Genomic DNA, 14,071 nt, shown 5'->3' with positions numbered 1-14,071 from the left:
GAATTTTTGAGCATAGGCTTTACTATTCTGTTCAACAAATATGTCTCTAGTATTTATGTATATAGAACACTATACTACACATTGTAAGCCTTGAACACCTAGGATATAACCAAAATCCAACCACTTCTTGCTGTCTTCACTGCTACCACTGTGCTTCTAACCAGCAGAATCTCTTGCGTGGATTATGGCAGCAATCTCCTCACTGATCTTACTGTCTTTGACCCTCTTCAGTCCATTCCTAACACAGCAGTCATAGTGTTTAGGACATAAGCAAATCATGTCCCTCCTCCGTTTAAAACCCTCCAATGGCTTCCTGTTGTACTCAGCATATAAGCCCAAGTTCTTATCATTCTCCTGAGTACTTATTACTAGGTAAGATACTGTATAGTTTGCTTATTTATGTTGTTTATTGTTGTCTCCCTCTGTAGAATGCAAACTCCGTGAATGCTGGAATTTTTGTCTATTTTATTCACAAATATATCACCAACACCTAGAATCGTGTCTGTTAATAAATGGGCAGTCAATATTTGTTGAAAGAACGAGTAACTGAGACCACAGATATATCATGATATTCACCACATTAGTCACTAGTCAACAAGTTTATTTCAGCTCATCCCCACCTTTCACCTGCTTCCCATATCTTATCCCACTCCCAGTTCAAACCCTTATGCTTTCAAACCATTTATGCTGAAATGAACTGTTTTTTTGAAAATATATTAACCTATTTGTCTCCCAAGGAGATTTTCATTCTCAGCCAAACTTGGATTTAGTAAATACATGCTTTTCTTCCTTGTGTCAGCTACTCTTGCCTGTGATGAGTGCTCTGAGAACGTGATTACACCCATGTGTGCAAGCCAGGGGTGAAATCTTGGCATTTCAGCAAGAAGAGAACAGGGTTCTGACTAACTGTAATAGGATCTGTAGGATAACAGGCACTGGGTTCCTAGTGTAAATAGCATTCTTACTTTTTAAAGCCAACCTCTGCATTCCCTTGGATTGGTCATACTCTGGCTCTTAATGCTGCTGCTTCCATGCTGTGGAAATGGACTGCTCTATTTTCTCTGGCTCCATAGGGGTATTAAGCGTTTGATTTCTTCATAAATAGAGCAGAGAAATATAACCATAGAATAACAGTGTGGACACATTTAGCAATATTTATGTAGTGAGTAAAAGAGCTAGACCTTTTGTTAAATTGTCTACTCTTCCAGTCAGTAAATGTTATTGCGACCATCGGGCAATGTTTGAAATCAGCCTCTTCTGACTAAGGGGATATTAATTACCTTAATGATAATGTTTAATAGATTGTTAAACAATTATTTTTATATACTATGAAAGGTGAGAAATGGTCTTCTATGTATCTTCTCAAGGTTGCTTTCAGATCTTTAGTCTGCATATGCTGAATCTAGCTGAACAGCATCCTGCTAAACAGTCAAGCAGAGAAGGCGATGCAGTACCTGCTTTTAAGGTGCTTATTGCACTGATGTTAACAACCACCAGCAATACCACTACTAAGTTCCTGCATGAGGCTTTGCCTCTGTTACTTCAGTGACTGGTCCTAATAACTCTGCAAGGTAGACATATATCTCCATTGTTCTGATTACAGAATTGAATGCAGAGAGATAATTAACGTAAACAAATGATAAGTTAGCTATGACTTGAATCAAGCTAGAGGAGGTATCATGTGGCAGCTTTGTGTTTAATTGGTAGGGGAATCATATAAGGAAGATGAAGTCCCCTCCCTCAAGGAGCTTACCTTGTAGTAGATATTTCTATCAAGCAAAGTGAGTTGGTTTCTTTTGGTAATCTTAATTCCCATCTGGAAATATGATGATATAGAAATATGAGTATTTTTTTCTACATAGTTTTGTTACCTCTTTCTACAGAAAGGAGCTGGGTATCACCTAGATCTCTTTTGGGTGGCCATCCTCATGGTGGTGTGCTCCTTCATGGCTCTCCCATGGTATGTGGCTGCTACTGTCATCTCTATTGCTCACATCGACAGTTTGAAGATGGAGACAGAGACTTCTGCACCTGGAGAACAACCAAAGTTTCTAGGAGTAAGGTATGTTAAGTCAGAGGAAAACAGCTCTGCAAAACACCTCAGGCACACATCTATGTGTCAGTCATAAGGAAATGGGCAGGTATGGAGGAGAAAGGGCTGGTGATGATAAACTTATTCCTGTGCTTACTGTTCAAGAAAAGACTACGTTTTCTTCAGAAAGAGAGTCTACAATAGTTTTTTGAGTTCACTTCTTATGATACATAAATTATATACATAAACACATAAATCTCCTTTGATTAATGAAAGGCTAAATGATGCAACGTAAAAATGCAACCAGGTCATTCATTTTGCAGGATATTTTAGCGCAGTGGTACTTACTCTGTCACAATCATATATAAAGGCCAAACCTTTTGATCTTTTATTTCTATTGAGACTCCCTAAAAGTCTTGAGTCTGCTTATGATGTTTAAGAGTCTATGAAGGGAAAAGAGTTCTTATTTTCCAGTTTATTTTCTGTCCCCATAAGCATTGAGAAACTTTGACCTCCAGCTGCTAATTTGGGTAGCCATGAAGGCCTTATACCAGACCTTTATCCACTGTTGCATACTTTGTGCAGCAAACCCTGGTCCTAAGTGGTTGGATGAATAGCTCACATGACAGAGCCATCGTTTCCCACGCCACAACACTGGGTGATTCTTTCTTGGGGGCTGGAGGTGGGGGTGTTGTATGGGAATCATATTTGTTAAAAAGTACTTTTGTTGTTGTAGATTTGGAAATAAGACTGATGGGATTTATTGCACTTATGAATTTCCCTGAGCTGTTTGTTAATTAGAATGTGGGACAATGTAATATCTGTCTCCTGTGAAAGAAGGTGTAATTACACAACAGTACAAGTTATTTAAAAAATAAGGGCTTCAAGGAGGCCAGTAATTGATGGACCAAGAGAAAGTGATTTTTTTCTTTCTTAAGTCTAAAAGGAGCAAAGAATTTAGCAGAAACACTTTCTTTTGATGAATTCAAATCACATATTGCAATAGTTTTAAGAGAATTTTGTGGTCATATTGAGCTTATATGCTATCCTTGAGGTATTGATTACATATGATATCAACACCTTTGCTATTTTAGCCAAAGGTTGATTCAGTCAATATATAGTATTTTTTGAAGGTGAAAAGACAAAATCATGTTTATGAAAATAAGGGGTAGATTGGTAATCTTTTGATTTGGTTTCAGGGAACAAAGAGTCACGGGAACCCTTGTGTTTATTCTGACTGGTCTGTCAGTCTTTATGGCTCCCATCTTGAAGGTAAATATGAGTAATACTTGCCTCTTCCTCCTCAGAATACTGACAGATAATTGGATGTATGAAGAGTAGAATTCCTTATGACGTCCTTATGAAATATCTCAATATCTTATCCATTCTAGAGCACCCTGAAGCAGGTTTCAGGTAGAATGAGGACTTTAAAAAACTTTTATCTTGATTTCCTTCTCACTCCTTCACTCCTTCTATTATTACTATTATTATTATTATTGCAGTTATTTCATTGAACCATATTAACTTACCAATATTCAAACTATTTGACCTATGCAAATGAGAGTTTGATACAATTCAGTCTAACTGATCTCCCCTCCCCCCACAGTTTTTACTCTCCTAGTTTCCCTACATCCTTTCTTCCCATCACTTTCTATTTACTTGTCCCTAAACCCTGCCGCCTCTTCACATTGGACTCCTGGATAACATGAATGACTCCGAATGATCATTTTGTAATTTTTCTCCTATTCTTAATTATTGCTGACTGTGTTTCTGTTTTCTTTGAATCAGAAGGCTAATATCCACAAAGGGAGAATAGAGTAAAATGACTGATATATAACTGGAAAACTTTAGAAATGAACCTTTGAGGAAGAAAACTGATGTGATAGATTATTTAGAAATCTATCACATCAATATAGGAGTCAATACATAGGTTTAATTGATGGGTTGAATATCTGCCTAAATAGATAAATATAAACTATATAACAAAACCTATTTAGAAACAGAGATAAGACTAAAAAAGAAGGTTAGTATATACTTGTCATGAAGCTTCCAATTTTCTTTTGTGACATAAGCATGTTATTCTTTTTCCCATTATATAAACAATATTAGCCAATTATTGCTAATTTGTATCTTACGCCTTTCATCACAGAACAAAGCACGAAAATCACCTGTAGACCTAACAGCTATAATCAACTGCGGTTAACAATATCGTTCCAGATTTTTCTCTGAAAATTTTTATTTTGAAACAATTTTGATTTTTCAGGTTTTTAAAATGTTCATTTAATTATGCAAGTTACAGAGCAATACATTCTTATAAAGAATTCAAACAATACAAAAGCACAGATAGTGAAGGCAGAAACCCTCCATTTCTCTCGTTACCAAATTTATACGTCAAGTGCTGATCAGATGAATTTGAGGAAAGTGGAACCGTAATTTCTTAACCTATAGCTAAGACTGACTTTGCCTTCAGATTAATGCATACATTATGCACAAAATACTTGATAAACAGTTAAAAGATTTAAATATTCATCTTTTGTCCTTGGTTTCCACAATGTCAATTAACTGGTTTAATTTCTGACTGGAATCATGAAAGAATGTTATCTCGTATAACACATGAGGAAGTTAAATTAAAAATAACCTCAAAGAAGTTGTGTCTGGTTACATACAGAGGACCTTAAAAGAGTACGGTTGTGTTCTGTAGGGACAGAGGGAAATCTGTTGTCACTTTTGCCAGTGCAAAGCAAGTTATGAGGTAGGTTCAAAGTTGTGAGTTTCACAGCATCAAAACCACTACCAAAATGCTTTATGTTCCTCTGTTTCCCCATAGACATCAGCTTATCAGCTGGTAGAAAAGTCTAATGACAGATTTTACCACACAGGTAGTGGAACCTCATCTGGACAGATCAATTTTTAGAGAGGTCATTGTAGGCAGTAATGACCTCATGCTGTGGGAGGCCCTACAAGGAATGAATTTGCCCTGGGTTCCCTTCAGGGTGGGCTCTCGTGACACAACTGCACTTTCTTTTATGGGATCTCTTAGTGCTTAGCCACTAGGAAGGGATAGATAGACAATAATAGTCCCATCAGTTTGAATGTACTCATCACTCCCTATCCATTTTTTCTTTTATCTTTATATTATTTCTTTTCATTAATATAGTATAAATCCTAATTCCAAAAAATCAGATGTGTTTAAAAGTTCTTTTTGTTGTTGTTACAGCAAATTGGCTTTAATCTTGGAGTATCTGTCAGCTGAGTAATCACATTTGATTCCAAAGGGACACAGAGAACAGATAGTGTATAAATGGATATTTTTAGGAAGAGATGCAAGACTCAAATTTTCAGCAACGCCTCTTCCTAACTGTTTTGTCACTCTGCACACAAATATGGCTACGGAGGAGTTAAAGCTGAAAGTCCTTTTGTTCTTTATTTTACAAGCATTCTTTTTACCCCTGGTACACAAAGTACCTTAGTATCTACAGAAACAGATTAGAATCCCAAGAGAAAGGAGAAAGAGATGTAAGGGATCAATGAGCACGAGCTGCTTTTCCTTTGACCTTCCTTAAGTAACTATGCTTTGCCTCACCGTCATCCAGCTGCTAATGTCCATAATTGTAGCTATTTCCTCCTGGCAACTTTGGGTCAATGCAAAGAGTCATTGTAAGAATCATTTAAAAAGGTAGTCCAGCAAACGTTTGTGTTAGGCAAGGTTTTGCCCCAAACATGGGAAATGAAATTGTTTTCTTATTATGCTTTCCAACATATTATGGGAAACCTAGATTTAAAAACAACAAGAATAAAATAGTCTAGCGTCAACTATTGTGATTCCTTGCTTCGGTAAGTAGGGCTATTCTTTACTTCAGGAATCTCTTCAGCTAATTTCAGATCATCTGTCCTTCTTGCCACTTAAGTTGGGTAATTATGTGCATTTACCAGAGAGCCCACGTTAGCTCATTTGAGAAGTCAATACAAGAAGCAGATGTTGAGGGTACAGTTGAACTAAAACCTAAGTTGTGACTAAGTAGAAGTCAAGATTAACAATTAACCGCAGAATTCACACAGAAAGTGGTATCAGGGTTTACCTTCGAGGAGGGAAACTTTGTCCTCCATCATGTGACTATGAGTGTTTTAAAGAAACAGGTGAGAACTTTAGAGAATGATTTTCCTTAAGAGTCTGGCTTTGAAAGGCAGATGAAATGGATGGGATCAAGAGAAATATGTGACTTCTACTTTTTAAAATGAAATGGCTTAACACCTTACTTGTCCAGCTCCCTGTATCCCTCACAAGTTTAGTGGCCTCAGATGATTCTAGTAATTTTCTCCCATGCATTAAGCAGTATAGGTAATTGGTCCCCATGTCTACTTATGCAGCCTTACTTTGAACATGAAGTTCATGACCTCTGTTTTGATCTCTTTGCCAAAATTTATCTTTTTTCATGGAAGAATGTAAGGAATCATAGTGTACTAACTTTAAGTTCATGAGGATACCCCTTGACCTTAGCCAGCTACAGTCGTACATGCCTCACATCTCACCGCTGATTCAGTACACAGCTGTTGAGAAGCAGGAATAACTGGCTTCCCAGGCTGGTTAAACAGTTTAGATCTGTGTTTCTGCAGCGGAAATATTGCCTGTGAAACTAGTGTTTTGTAAGGAGAGACGAGGGGAGACCAAAGAGCGGCAAAAAGATGAAAGGCAGTTCCTGAGCTTACTTTTTCCATTCTTCTGGCAAGCCTAAAGAAATAAAGATCAAATAAACTTCACTGCTACTTCTGTTGCCTTTGCTTGAATTAGTTTATCTTTAACATGAGGAGTGACCAAAATTTATCTTTCAGATTTGTTTAGTGTTCTAAAATGTGGAGGAGAGCATTTAATTTGTTATTTGTCAGACATTTGCGGAGCTCCTACAATATGCCACACACTCTGCTCAGTCACAGGGAAACAAGGAGACAGGATAGTGAAGAAGATGATGATGATGATAATGATGATGATTGTCCTGCTAGCTCTCATTTATTGAGCTTGGCATTGGACTAAAGCCTCTGCACCAATTTTTTTTTTTAGTTCTCCAATAACACCTATGAAAAATTTACTTATAATTTTATCCATTTTACAGATAAGAAAAATTATGAGTAACCTAACAGATCACAAAGTTCTTAAATGGTAGAGCCAAGATTTGAACTCGGGCAGTTCTGACTCCAAAGACTGATTTCGTAACCATCATAGATTACTGCCTTTTAAAATAAAATTGTATTTGCTCTCAAAGAACTCATTTACTTTCATTTCCCATGAGGTGATCTTCCACAGTTTCTTTGAACCAATTTCCAAATCTCTTATGTAGAGAGAAATGTGGCATTGTCACAAACTCCTCATACCTCCCTCCATGTTTTCTTCAATGACTAGGGAGCAGATTGCAAGTCAGGAGCTTCCTTATGGGCTCAGATTTTTAAGGCTTGTGGGCAGTAGGATATTATTTTAATAACATGTTCCTGAAGACAGTTGTTATAGTTAAAAGGGCAATATTGTAGAGCTTAAATAAAGCCAAGCCTTCAAATCTGACTTTTGCAACCCTCCTTATGGCCTATACTCCTGCCACTCCCGCCCCCACCACAGAGGGACCAAAAAGAGTTGTGCTTTGCAGCTGTATCCTTCTGACTTGCCAGTGAGGGTCCTGATGATAATAATGACATCTATACTACATTTATCATTTATTGAGTATCTTAATGAGCCAGGCCCTAAACTAGATGTTTTGTGCTATGTAATCTTTATCTTTATAACCATAATATAGATGAGAATACTGAGGATAGGAGAAGTTGAAAATTTTCTCTGGGTTCCACAACAAATAGAGGTAGACTTGGAACCCAGGTCTGTAACTTCTACGCCCATGCTCTTAATCAGTTCCTCATTCTGGGTTTTACACACACAATGCCTATTGTTCTGCTGAGAGGACTCACTCCTGTACTGAATTCTGTGCTATGGATGACTAAAATCTATCTTTCTTATTAAATTTACCCTTTTTGCATTCTTTTTCTTATGGGAATATTCTAACATTATCAGAAAATCAAAGGGAGGGATAAGTGAAAAAGAGTGGAACTACATTTACCAGAATTTGAAAAACTTGGTGACACAGTCTGAATATGTTAAATCTTCATTGACTTCATCTCAATTTCATTATTCTATCTGGTTGTAGGATCAAACACTTAAGTTTTTCATTTTTGATGTTAATTAAAAGCATTATAATATTTATAATCTTTTTTTGACTTTCTGGGTATAATTGCTTATATAATTTTCTTTGAATAATTTTATCATTTGGCAATTCTTGATATGGCTAGAAACCTAGTATACCTTGTGTTTTTTATGTTTTAATTTCTGCTGTCTGTCTTTATAAAAATGTCTACCTGCTATTACTATGCGTATTATACTAGTTTAACTTAAAATAGGATCCAATCTTTTAACAAATCTCTTCTTTTCCTTCCTTTGGGAAATTTCTATTGTGGTGAATGATTCCATTATGATGAATTTTTAAGGACTGACCTTCTGATATGATTCATAACCAAATCTAATAGAAAATATCCCCTAACCTAGTAACTGGTCAGATTTCATCAAGATTTCCAAACTGGAAGATTTTTATTAAGACACTGCACTATCATAAAGAAAATGGTGAATTTCATAAGACATTTGTATCACATTGAAGTTGGCCAAAAATCGAATTAATAGCCTTCCTTGTATGTGCTATTTCCTTTTCACCAAAGAATAATTTTTTAAAAACATCATCATATCTTAAAGCTGTTTTCTTACCCATACCCCTTCTAAGTTAATAGTACCTTCTGATTTCATTTTGTGGTAGATTCAATCATATCTGTCACTTTATGTTCAGAGAGAATGACCTAAGCACCAAGGCACAACTTTCCTTCACTCTAGAGAAGATACTTACCTAAACTTAGGTGAGGGGCAGAGCTAAAGCCCCGGGTTCACCTTTATGATTACTATCTTTCAAGCCAGAAAACACTTTACTCAGATTAAAAAGTAACTTATAGGATTTCTAACTAGTTTCCCATTAACTATACTTCTCTTTCCTCCTTCCACCTTTCTTTTCTTCCCAAGGAATGAGAAAAATGACAAGAAAGAAATCATTATATATTAAAGAAAGATGAGAGTGCTCTTGCCTGCAAAAGATATTTGAAAAATTAACAAATGAGTCAAAGTTATAAAATGGCCCCTTTGTTAGTTTCATTTTTTTTTATTTTTTAGTAAATTTGTAAAGAGGGATTGTAAGGAATGGAAATATGCACATTCTAAAGGAAATAAAGGCACGTGTCAGAATTCAAGTGGCTTAAATGTGATGTGTTCACCTCTTTGTGGTAACTGTTGGGTATTACAGCACACAAGGCTTCCCCACCACTCACACTGTCCCTCACACTCCCTTCAATATTTGATGTCATTTATTTTCTTCTGAGCTCAAGATCAAATTAGCTATGTTAAAACTGTTAGTCTCTTTTAGAAGAAGCATGTGATGTTTTATATAAATAAGTATATTTATTCCATATAAATTTAACGATTCCTATAGCTAACCAATAACAATTAGAGACATTCAACACATTTTGGAATTTATTATTTCTCCAGTAGTGGCCAACGGTTCTCAGATACAGAGCTGTGTTAGCTAACTACAAGGAGAGGCTGATAGAAGTTGTGCTTCCCTTAATACGTGTAAGAGTTCTTTAAAAATTACTCTAAAGTCATACTATTTTCTGGCTACAATAGCCTTCTTTATGTAGATTTGATAAGATTGGACTTAATTGATTGTGGTTTTTGAAATCTCCTGAAATTACTTGAACTTTTCAAAATCCAGACCTGGGAACCTTTTGTTGTCCAGACAGAAGACTTCCCAGAAAAAGAATCATCCTTGATTTGCTTAGTTTTTGCAGTACTAGGGACATTTCAAAGGTCTAGGAAGAGAGAAAATTTACGAGCATCACTTTGGAACTTCCCATTGTTAAAATACTTTGTATTAATATAAAAGGCTTTCGCTAATTAATGCATGAAAATGTATTAATTCAGTTTTGAAAGATGTGTATTAATCCAAGTGTGTAATTAATTGCTTCCAGATGCTCGATGCTCCTTTCAAGCAGGTGCTCATTAGTTAGTTCTCTTAATATTCCTGAGAGGAAGAAAGGGGATGGTCGTTTGATGTTTACTTAATTGAAAGAGGCATTTACACACCAAGCTGATAGATCATTTTGGAAAAATTATTAAGGAAAAAATCAACAGACCGTTGAGAAAGGAACTTGGTCTCAGGAGTGAGGCAGCTGTCTGTCTACCTCTTTCTACCTCACAGTCCGCACCAGCATCTGGTTTACATAGTCATTCATTTTAAAGGGAAAGGGAAATAAACTTTTTTCCCATTAAAAAAAAGTTATTATTAAGATCACGCATGCTCATTGTAAAAAAAAATGCAAATAGGCATCAAATAAAAATGGAAAGTCTCCACACTCCTTCATTTATTTCTAGTACCAAGGTTTTAAAAGTTTATCAATGATGAGTAAAGCACTGTAATTAGAGGTCACTATATTATTTTGTCCTATCTTTTAGTTTCAGATTAGCCCTTATTTAAACTACCCCTCCATTACTGTTATTATTATGGTTTTAACCTTTCCCCGATTTTTTTTTCCTTCCTAGTTTATTCCCATGCCTGTCCTCTATGGCGTGTTCCTGTATATGGGGGTAGCATCCCTGAATGGTGTGCAGGTAAGTTTTCCATAGCAGTCTCAGTATAGTCATGTTTTTCTAGTAGTAAAAACAGTCCAGTAATAGATCTTTGAAGAAAAGTGCTTATCATTAACTTCTGAGTTTTTAAAATGCATTTATTTTCTACTTTCTCCACCGTTCACCTGCTTTTCATTTCTGACTTAATTAACAAAGTCAGCTTGCATTGACAAATGTTCTCATACCTACCCATTCTTGAAATAGGTCGTTAAAGGTTATTTGGCTAGGAAAGAGAGAGAACTATGATCTACCTTCCCTCCTCCCTTCCACCCTTTTGCCCTTCCTGCCTCCCTCCCTCTCTGTCTCTTTCTGTCTTTTTTTTCTCTCTCTTTCTTTTTTGTCTCAAAAAGGAAATCTTACCCTTTCAGTGTGCTTCTCAAGGTACTATTTATCCGTTTGCCTTTACCCTATTCTAAGAACATGCTCTTCTTACTTGATTTGCTTTTCACATGGCTGAGATCGATGAGCAAAAGTTTTGTACCAATTAAAGAATAAAGTCAGTGTGGTTTATGTGCTACTTTGGTTGAAAAGTTCAGCTATTCACAACTTGGGTAAAACTGACCCCCTTTTAAAAAAATCATTAGGGAAAACTTTGTGAGGGACTTTATCTTTCAACTGAGGTTTAATTTAATTGGCACCAGGAAACTGGAAGTACTTCTGCTGCTTTCTGGCACCTTGTTAATTGTAGCCTTATTTAGCACTTAGTGATGTTTTAATGGGAAAAGACTTCATGTTCTGTGAACATCATAAGAATTTATTTAAACCCCTTCATAATAGTCCTTGCTTTCATTTATTGAATTTAGATTAATTTGGTTTTAGAGTCAGATAGAGCTGGGCAAGTGGCCAGAGCCCCAGAAAGAGAAAAGCCTGTTTTATCTTTCTTGTTTAGGCCCATTGAATAGAGTTCTTCACCATTTTGATATTTGTTCCAAAATAAAAGGTGGTTCTTCACAGATTGGACTAGATGAATGTGAATGTGGGTTTATTTGTGCCCATGAAACTTTTGGGAAGTATAAATGTGTAAGAAGTATTTTATTTTTTACCTGACATTGTAAATATTCTTTATTCCCCTAAATGTGAAAATATGAAACTAATGTGACCCCCAAACTAATAGTTCTTATTTTTGTTTGGCCTTAATAAGTCAGTCTAGATCAGAAGGTTGATTTTATGTGTTCTAGGTGTGTAACCGATGGTTGAAACTCAGTACATGTTTATTAAATTAAGTAGAAGGAACAAATCAGTGATTTCATAATGATGGGGAGAATGTCCCTTGCTGAAGGGACAGCTAGTGGGTTCCTTAACTTCTGCAATGCTGCTGCCCCATTGCCTTCTCTCTTTTCCTTACTTTTCCCTTAACTCTTCCTCTTTTAGACCTTTTTGGCAAGATTTGATTTAGCAAAAAATTTTGTACCCCAATCTTCCTAAATGGGAAGGCCCTCACCAGTCAAAAATAGCTCCAGGGGGAGAAGTAAAACCCTTTAGATCACTTCAGAGAAGATTGTCTGTGATCGTCTCGTGTACTTTTATTCTTCTCCCTTCCTTGCAGAAAGAAAGTAGAGATGTTATTTCAGAGTTCTCATTACATAACATTCAATTTAGCAGCTCTTTACTGAGCATCTTCCATCTGAAAAATCCTATAATAGGTACTTAAATATCCTCCTTATCATCATCATCAATGTGAACTCAGCAGTTAGTCTTCGAAGCCCAGCACCTTGCACGTAGATGCTCAACTGTCATTTTGATACCTGTTTGTACATGACAGTGGCGTAGCCTCTCATAGATTCAGATATCTAGTTGTTGACACTCTGAAACTCACTGTAATATTCATGTGGCTTTTCTCTGAAAAGAAATGGTAATTCATTGCTGAATGTATTAGTTAAGTTATGCCATAGATAGTGTGGAATTTATGAATATACCAATGCATTCCCATTTTCAAGTCAAATACTTCCTTCACATCCTTGAAACGTCCCTGAAATGTATATGAAGCATAGTACATCTCCTCTTCTTTCAGATAAGACAACTGAGACAGAGTAAGATACATGAGTTAGATGTCTTCCTTCAGCATATCATTACTAAAGTAGGCAAATGATTCTCTCTCCTGAGACTCTCACTGTAAAAATAGAAAGTAGGAGAGGAGCATCTAGAATTTATGTTTTGCTTTGTGACTTTATTCTTTGGTGGCCGCTCTATCTCACATATCTGCCTAACATTCCTGCAAAGTAATAGCAAAAGTTGGAAGACTCGTTCTGTGTCTTGTGCTAGACTAAATTTCTCCACTGTCCGACCAGTGTCCTCTGAAAAGGACACTGCTTGCCTAAATTATGAAATATAAGTCACTAGTGGTCAGTTGGCATAATGGAAATGACTTTGTGTATCAGCTCTTGAAGTAACGTGGTTGTGCTCCCTTCCCCTTTCCTCTGCAGTTCATGGATCGCCTGAAGCTGCTTCTGATGCCCCTCAAGCATCAGCCCGACTTTATCTACCTGCGCCATGTCCCCCTGCGCAGAGTCCACCTGTTCACTTTCCTGCAGGTCTTGTGTCTGGCCCTGCTCTGGATCCTCAAGTCAACTGTGGCTGCTATCATTTTTCCAGTCATGGTAGGGATTCCTTTAATTGAACCTACCCATGAAGTCACACCATTATCATGTGGTTATTACAGTATGGAAGACACATCTGTCTTTTATGTGTGGTTCCAGTTTTTTCCAGCTTTGACCAAATCACTTTGATTTGATCAGTTGTGATTTAAGGTTCTTATGTCTTTGGTTGTCTACACTGGGCCTTACAGTCAGACTCAGCTGAGTTCAAATACCAGCTCTGGTTCGTGCTGGTCATTGAACCTCCCTGAGGTGCCATCAACTTATCAGTAAAATGGGAATGGCATTGTGATTGTTATTCTGAGCATCAATAATGAATATCTAGTGTACAGCACAATGCCCAACACAGTAAACACCAGTGCATGTTAGTTATTTTAAAAATACTGTTGAATGATAGAATCAGTCTAAATAACAAAGTACAGCACAATTCAGTCAAAATAACAGAGAACTAGTTTGGCACCTTGTGAGAGGTCATCCAGTGAATTAGAAGAAAGGGGGTGAGAAGTTCAGTTTTTGAAGTACTTGCTAGTTTCTATCACACTAAGTTTAAGAATACTTCTGGTTGGGGCAGGCCTGGTGGCATAGTGGTTAAGTTTGCGCACTCTGCTTCAGCGGACATGGATTTGCAGGTTCAGATCCTGGGTGTGGACCTCCACACTGCTCATCAAGCCATGCTGTGGCGGCGTCCTA

General features: G+C 36.7%; 1 protein-coding gene across 15 annotated transcripts in view; it reads left to right on the top strand.

The window, feature by feature from the left end:
- Positions 1–14,071, top strand: part of SLC4A4 (solute carrier family 4 member 4) — a 396,171-nt gene that overhangs the window by 368,896 nt on the left and 13,204 nt on the right. For all 15 annotated transcript variants that reach the window (XM_023637993.2, XM_070263715.1, XM_070263714.1 and 12 more), the window contains 4 exons: positions 1,884–2,062; positions 3,232–3,304; positions 10,701–10,769; positions 13,211–13,384. In XM_023637993.2, the coding sequence (XP_023493761.1) occupies positions 1,884–2,062; positions 3,232–3,304; positions 10,701–10,769; positions 13,211–13,384 (495 nt within the window). The remainder of the gene's footprint in view (positions 1–1,883; positions 2,063–3,231; positions 3,305–10,700; positions 10,770–13,210; positions 13,385–14,071) is intronic.

The sequence above is a fragment of the Equus caballus genome, chromosome 3 (assembly GCF_041296265.1).
Source record: "Equus caballus isolate H_3958 breed thoroughbred chromosome 3, TB-T2T, whole genome shotgun sequence".
NCBI lineage: Eukaryota > Metazoa > Chordata > Mammalia > Perissodactyla > Equidae > Equus > Equus caballus.
The sequence above is the reverse complement of the archived record's forward strand: the minus strand, read 5'-3'. Positions and strand labels throughout refer to the sequence as shown.